General features: G+C 65.2%; 3 protein-coding genes across 5 annotated transcripts in view; 1 reads left to right on the top strand and 2 right to left on the bottom strand.

Annotated features, from left to right (window-relative positions):
- The window catches only part of tbce (tubulin folding cofactor E), a 4,624-nt gene extending 2,800 nt beyond the window's left edge, over nucleotides 1-1,824 (bottom strand). The window contains exons 1-10 of the mRNA XM_019889673.1: nucleotides 1,713-1,824; nucleotides 1,401-1,485; nucleotides 1,160-1,321; nucleotides 984-1,069; nucleotides 803-902; nucleotides 624-726; nucleotides 482-558; nucleotides 297-389; nucleotides 167-231; nucleotides 35-99 (exon numbers count right to left, since the gene is read on the bottom strand). Of these exons, the coding sequence (XP_019745232.1) occupies nucleotides 35-99; nucleotides 167-231; nucleotides 297-389; nucleotides 482-558; nucleotides 624-726; nucleotides 803-902; nucleotides 984-1,069; nucleotides 1,160-1,321; nucleotides 1,401-1,485; nucleotides 1,713-1,809 (933 nt within the window). The 5' untranslated portion in view covers nucleotides 1,810-1,824. The remainder of the gene's footprint in view (nucleotides 1-34; nucleotides 100-166; nucleotides 232-296; nucleotides 390-481; nucleotides 559-623; nucleotides 727-802; nucleotides 903-983; nucleotides 1,070-1,159; nucleotides 1,322-1,400; nucleotides 1,486-1,712) is intronic.
- Nucleotides 1,825-3,348: 1,524 nt separating this feature from the next.
- rbm34 (RNA binding motif protein 34) lies at nucleotides 3,349-4,822 on the top strand. Its single transcript, XM_019889682.1, has 8 exons — nucleotides 3,349-3,435; nucleotides 3,516-3,575; nucleotides 3,657-3,700; nucleotides 3,794-3,877; nucleotides 3,969-4,038; nucleotides 4,123-4,165; nucleotides 4,243-4,361; nucleotides 4,442-4,822. The coding sequence occupies exons 2-8, from the start codon at nucleotides 3,528-3,530 to the stop codon at nucleotides 4,670-4,672; spliced, it is 639 nt and encodes a 212-aa protein (XP_019745241.1). The 5' UTR covers nucleotides 3,349-3,435; nucleotides 3,516-3,527; the 3' UTR covers nucleotides 4,673-4,822.
- A 549-nt stretch (nucleotides 4,823-5,371) lies between these two features.
- The window catches only part of pgap4 (post-GPI attachment to proteins GalNAc transferase 4), a 2,530-nt gene continuing 1,498 nt past the window's right edge, over nucleotides 5,372-6,403 (bottom strand). For 2 of the 3 annotated variants that reach the window (XM_019889676.1, XM_019889674.1), the window contains exons 3-4: nucleotides 6,256-6,403; nucleotides 5,372-6,164 (exon numbers count right to left, since the gene is read on the bottom strand). The exon at nucleotides 6,256-6,403 is cut by the window's right edge and continues 3 nt beyond it. In XM_019889676.1, coding sequence (XP_019745235.1) covers nucleotides 5,376-6,164; nucleotides 6,256-6,403 — 937 coding nt within the window. In that variant the 3' untranslated portion in view covers nucleotides 5,372-5,375. The remainder of the gene's footprint in view (nucleotides 6,165-6,255) is intronic. The other variant, XM_019889677.1, reaches the window with a different exon arrangement.

The following is a 6,403-nucleotide window of genomic DNA, read 5'->3' as shown; positions in this document are numbered from 1 at the left end:
TAGACGAGCGGTCGGGCGGGGGGGTGGTTCTGACCTCAGAGATCTGGTTCCGGTTCAGGTTGAGCTTCTCCAGCGAGGCAAACATGGACGTCTGCGCACCTGCCGCCGGGGAACGCGCACGTCAGCGACGCGTGACGGACGAGGCGGCGGCGGCGGCGGCGAATACCTGGCGCGGCGTCGGGGAAGTGAACGGCGGAGAACCCCGTGTCGCTCATGATCAACTGCTCCAGTCTGCAACGACGACAACGTCGAAGGGAGCAGAAGTTGCGGAAAGAAGAGCGGCGGCGGCGGCTGACCTCGGCAGAGCGGCGAGGCTGAGCAGGCTGTCCTGGTCCAGGCGGTTTTTGGACACGTTGAGACACCTCAGTTCCCGCAGGACACCCTCGGGGCTGAAACGCACACGCATGCATGCGCTTAGCTCGGCCACGCCCTCCTGGGGTGGAGGGCGTGGCCGTCCGGTCGGCGCGCCGCCGGGCCGCACCTGCGCAGCCGCTCGATGTCGTTGTCCTCCACCGTGAGCTCCTCCAGCATCGGCCACATGGGGGCGCAGCGCAGGATCTGAAACGGACGAGAGCGGTCGCGGCGGCCGACCCGGCGCCCATCGCGCCGTGCCGCTCTCCTACCTGCGTCCACGTGAGCTCGCAGCCGATGAGGGTCAGAACTTTGAGGTTGCGGAAGGCCCGGCGGTGGGCCTCGGGATCCGAGGGCAAAGCGAGCCGGTTGAAGCTGCGGCAAGAGGTCAGAGTTCAGGCGCGAGCGCGACGGCCCGCCGGCCCGGCCGGCCGCCGCCGACTCCCCAGACCTGAGCTGAAGCGCCTCCAGACGCGGCAACTGCCCGGCGATGGCGGCCACGTCCTCCCAGCGGCGCAGCAGAGAGCCGCTCAGGTCCAACCAGCGCACGTCTGGGCAAAAATGCTCAGGAACGACAAACGCCGAAGAGCGCACGCACGCCGCCGCCGCCGACAAACACGCTCAAAAGATACTGGGCGTGGTTCTGAGGATCTGCCCGTCTTCCCCCGGCCCGTTCACTTGGCAGTTTTGGAGGAGGATGCTGGGGAGGCTCTCCAAACTGCAAACACGCACACACACGAGCGGCAACGAGGCCGTGGGCGTCGTCGGTCGCCGGCAGGTGGACCCCGCCCCCGCCCGCGCAGCTCACCTGCGCTCGGGCACGCGCGCCCACTCCAGCGTCCTGCCCGAGATGCTGATCTCGGCGTCGGCCGCGTCCCCCTCCGACGCGTACTCGCGCCGCACCGCCGACAGGAAGTCGACGCCGAAGCTCACCTTGGACGGACGCACGAAGGAGCCTCCCGTCGGGTGCCTGGCGAGGGAGGTGGCCGGCGGGGGCGAGTCAGCCGGCGGCGGCGGGCGGGCGGGCGAGCGGGCGGGAGGACCATTACCTGCAGGTGAAGTAGCGCACGCCTTCGTGGCACCCATCGTGTTTCCCTCGCGCGGGCTCGTCCCACTCCACGCCCAGCCACACCCCTGAGCGGCACACGGCGTCGTTTGTCAAGGGACGCCCGGACACGCCCGCCTGTGGCAGGGCAGAGTATACAACGCTGCGCGCGCGCGTGTGTGTGTGTGTGTGTGTATGGGGGGGCTACTCGTGGCCACTTCCGCAGTTGGCGTGAAACGCTTTAGGGGGTTGACCCGCTTAGGTCCCGACACTGGCCGGCAACCGCGGTCCGCCCGTCCGACGCCTCGCGTACTACCTGCAGTGGGCGGCACGCCGCCCACGAAGCGGACCGTGGCCCGATGCTCCCCGCACGACACCCGCCGGCCCAGGGCGTCCGTCTGCTCCGCCGCCATCCCCCGCCTTCTAAACCACAAGTCGCCCGGGGCGACGGTTCGTCGAACGCCAAGCAATAAAAAAAAAAAGCGGGCGCTTTGATGACGGCACCCTTCGGACGCCCGAGAGGCTAACTAGCAAAATGAAACATAGCGAGCGCTCTCCCTTCGCTCACTTCCGGAGGGACTCTTTTACGTGACGCACTGCGGTTTTCCCACTCATTTCCTGTTGTAAAATATTTGGCGCTGAAAATACGAAACTTGTATTTTCACTCATTTCGTATGTTTGTTTCCCCTCAATGAACGGTTTACTTTTTGCGTCGGGGATATTAAGCTTCGGATGAAACGTCGACGTTCGAAGGTGGAATTTTTTTTTTTGTTTCCTTCCGGACATGTTTAGCGCACGGACCGCAGTCAACCGGCCGAGCGCACGCGTCGCCCGGGAAGAGCAAAAATTGCTAGGTTGTTGTTGTTGGTTTTTTTTTTTTGGTTTTGTTTTGTTTTTTTGCAGTTCGACAAGAAATAAAGGTCGGCGGCGTCGCCGTTTGCTTTGCCGAGTAAAACCATGAAGAAGAAAGATGCTCAGAGGTTCGTTCTCGACTCGACGTCACCGATGTTATGGTTAGACGATGTTCGCATTGTCGTTTTGTGACATACGCGTGAGATGTCACCTTTGACCTTGTCGGCGTTGTGCTCAGCGCGGACGCGTCCTCCGACTACCGAGTGGGCGAAGTGTCGGCAAGTTTGCTCCAGAAGAACCGCGCGGCGGCGGCGGCGACTGCTTCCGGCTCGCTTGCGGCTCTCTTCGGCGGCGGTGGCGGCGCCGCGCCGGCGGCGGGCGTCCTCTTTCGGGCCGCGCCGCAGGTGAGTCCCGCCCAATCGCAAATCTCAACCCCGCCACTGTGTTTATTCCCCCCCCCCTTCTCTTTTTCTTCCTTTTTCCATTGGCGTTGAAAATATCAAATCTCTCCGCATGACATTTGGATGTGCTTGTTGCCACCAGCTTCCGCAGCTCAGCGAGCAACCGGAAGCCCCCGAGGTCAAAGGCCAAGCCGGCCGAAAGCCCAAAGGAGGGAAGAAAATCCCAAAAGTGAAAACCGAAGCCGAGCAGAAGCTGGACAACAGGTCGAGCGGAACTGCCCTCATCGCCGGTCAAAAAAACGAGTCGAGCTCGGGATGCGAAGTGCTAGCGTAGCTTCGCGCGAGGCTGAATTTGACGGGATCCCGTCAAAATGTCGAACTCGTTGACCGATCCGGTCCCGATTTCGAGAAGGGGGAAGGGATTTAAATTGCGTTCTGTTGTCACGCAGGGAGCTCGGCCTGCAGAACGCCGACGAGGCCGAGCGGGCGGCGCCGGCGGCCGAGCGCGTTTGGGAATGCAGCCCAAAGCGGGTGGTAAACTCCATCTAAGGCTAAATACCGGCACGAGACCGATAGCGGACAAGTACCTTAAGGGAAAGTTGAAAAGAACTTTGAAGAGAGAGTTCAACAGGGCGTGAAACCGTTGAGAGGTAAACGGGTGGGGACCGCGCAGTCCGCGCGGGGGATTCAACCCGGCAGCGGCGGCGGCGGGACAAGCAGGAAGAGCAAAGCAAGAACCGCAGGACGGTCTTCGTGGGCAACCTGCCCGTCGGCTGCGACAAGAAGGTTCGGCGGCGCAACCTTTGACCTCGGCTGCGTCGCGCGCGCGTTCACCCGGCGTTTGTGCGTTGTCTGTCGCGCCGCAGACGCTGCTGAGCATGTTCCGGGCCGACGGCGCCGTCGAGTCCATCCGCTTCCGCTCCCTGGTAACAAAAACGCGATCGTAAACAAAAGTGGGAGGAGCCGGGCTGAAGTCACATGACCGCCACTGTTTCCGGTCGCCGCAGGTGCGGGAGGACCCGGCCGTGTCGCGCAGAGTCGCCGCCATCAAGTGAGTGTGGCGCGCGCGCACACACGTTCCGCGTCTACGCCCCCCCCCCTTGCCCCGCCCCCCATTGAGCGTCATCGCGTCTTGTGTCGACAGGCGCCAAGCTCACCCCTCTGCGCGCAGCATCAACGCCTACGTGGTCTTCAAGGAGCCGCAAGGGGTGGCCAAAGCGCTCTGGTGGTCGCCCGCCGGTGCCGCCGCCGCCGCCGCCGCCTCATCGCCGCCGTCGCAGTTGTGACTCCTCCCCCTCGGCCATTTTGTCCCCACGCAGGAACGGCGCGGAGATCGAGAAAGATTTCATCATCCGCGTGGACCGCGTGAGCTCCAAGGCGGCCGAAAGCGTGAGTCGGCTTCCCCCCCAGTCCCCGTGTACGCGTAGCGTTTGTCCAAGCCCGGTCGCTGACGGTCGGCCTTTGCGTCCGCAGCACGACCACAAGCGTTCGATCTTCGTGGGGAACCTCAACTTCGGTGAGTCTCGGCGCCCGTCGGCGGGCGGGGCTGCCCCGTTGCCGTGGTAACGTGCCGTCGCTGCGCTTCCCGTCCAGAGCTGAAAGAGTTGGCGTTGCGGCGCCACTTTGAGCAATGCGGCGTCGTGGAAGCCGTCCGACTGGTGCGCGACCACAACACGGGACTGGGCAAAGGATTCGGTTACGTCCTCTTTGAGGTAAGCGCGCCGCTCGCACCCGCCGCGAGCCACGCACGGACGGCGACTCACCCGCCCGCCCGTGTCCTCCGCCGTCAAAGAGTTGCGACTCAGTGCAGCTGGCGCTGAAGCTGGACGGCAGCAAGGTGGAGGGCCGAGCCATCCGGGTGAGAAGGTCCGCCGAGAAGGAGGCGAGGCGCGCCCCGCCGCCGCCGCAGCGGCGCCGCCGTCGCCCAGACGACACGTACAAAGGCGAGATGGCCCACCCCCATCAAAAAGCCAAGAAGAAAACCGGCAAGAAGAAGGCCAGAAAGAACGTCCGCCGCACATGACTTGAGCGGCTTTTTTCTTTTGGAATTATTTTTTGCGGCCGCGCTACGTCGAAGATTGCGCCGTCTCCGGCAACGAGAAGCCAATCGCTCGTCTGTATTCTTTGCGAATATTCAACCTGAGGTGGAATAAAAATCGCGTTTTGAAATGTGGGCGGTGCCATTTCCTTCCCGCGCTGTACGGCGCTCGCCGCATTTCCCCTCCTCTGGCTCCGACGGCGCCTTTTCCGGCGTGCGACCCGTTAGCCGCCGGCAACAGTGCCGTTTCCTTCCCGCGCTGTACGGCGCTCGCCGCATTTCCCCTCCTCTGGCTCCGACGGCGCCTTTTCCGGCGTGCGACCCGTTAGCCGCCGTCTCCGGCAACGAGAAGCCAATCGCTCGTCTGTATTCTTTGCGAATATTCAACCTGAGGTGGAATAAAAATCGCGTTTTGAAATGTGGGCGGTGCCATTTCCTTCCCGCGCTGTACGGCGCTCGCCGCATTTCCCCTCCTCCGGCTCCGACGGCGCCTCTTCCGGCGTGCGACCCGTTAGCCGCCGCCTTTTTGCGCGCAGGAGATGACGCGCAAAGTGCCTTCGGCTGAGGGGCGGAGTCCAGGCACGCCGCCGCCGCCGCGGACCTCGAGCGGACGCGCCGCAAAGGACAAAAAAACGGTCGAGCAAAGCGGAGCCAACTTTTATTGGGCCGCTCTTGGCCCCGCCCGAGCTCAGAGCAACTTGGGCTCGGCCGGGTTGGGCCTGACGGAGGAGAAGGCGCCGATGTGCGCCACCAGGTTGGGCTCCACGCTGTGCGAGCGCTCTCCGGGCGCGGCGCGGACGGCCCGGTAGAGGGCCGTGTCCTTGGCGTGGCCGTCGAAGCAGAAGGCCCGGTCCAGGTAGTCGGCCACCCGCAGGGAGGCGTTGCCCGGGTACAGCATGGCGGGCGTGCAGCACTCGGTGGCGGGCGACACGGCGTAGAGCTGCGGCGAGAGCCGGCGCGCCTCCAGCAGGTAGTGGCGGCCCAGCAGCTCGGCCGCCGCCATCACGTACACGGCCAGCAGCGCCAGGTGGCCGGCGGACGCGCGCAGGGGCAGCGCGCACGGGTTCCAGACGGCCAGCAGCCCCAGCAGCAGGCTGGCGCCCAGCAGGCCCAGGCCCGCCCACTCCAGGAGCCGGTAGGGTTCCGGGTTCCAGTAGCGCTGCAGCCGCTCGGGGTGGTAGAGCTTGACGTAGAGCGAGCGGGCGGCGAAGCGCCGGCTCAGCAGCTCCCTCAGCACCCGGAAGAAGTCCGGCAGCGGCATGGCGTCGTCCTCCAGGACCACCACGTTGCGGGGCCGGGCCAGCTGGAAGGCCTGGCGCAGGCAGAACACGTAGTCCTGCTTCTCGCGCTCAAACGAGTTGACGGCCCGCCGCCGCCGCCCTCGGTCGTCCGGCCGGCGCAGCACGCGGAAGTGCCGCTCCAGCAGTCTGGCGTCCTCGTTGACGTCGGGGCCGCTCGCCACGTCGCACAGCACCACCTGCCGCGGGGGACATTCGGCGGGCTTAGAGGACACGTCGGGCTGGACGAACTGCGCGCGGCGTATTCGCGCGGCGGCGACGACGACGCACCTGGGCGCAGGGCCGCTCCCCGCAGCCGCCCAGGAGAGCGCTCAGCTCGCGCATCACCTGCAGGAGGTAGTGGTAAGGGAGAGACTCGCGCCGCCGCGTCGTCACCACCGTCACCAGCAGCTCGGGGTGCCGGGGAGGCTCGGCGGCG

This window comes from Hippocampus comes, unplaced genomic scaffold (genome assembly GCF_001891065.2).
Source record: "Hippocampus comes isolate QL1 unplaced genomic scaffold, H_comes_QL1_v1.1 scaffold301, whole genome shotgun sequence".
Classification (NCBI taxonomy): domain Eukaryota; kingdom Metazoa; phylum Chordata; class Actinopteri; order Syngnathiformes; family Syngnathidae; genus Hippocampus; species Hippocampus comes.
The sequence above is the reverse complement of the archived record's forward strand: the minus strand, read 5'-3'. Positions and strand labels throughout refer to the sequence as shown.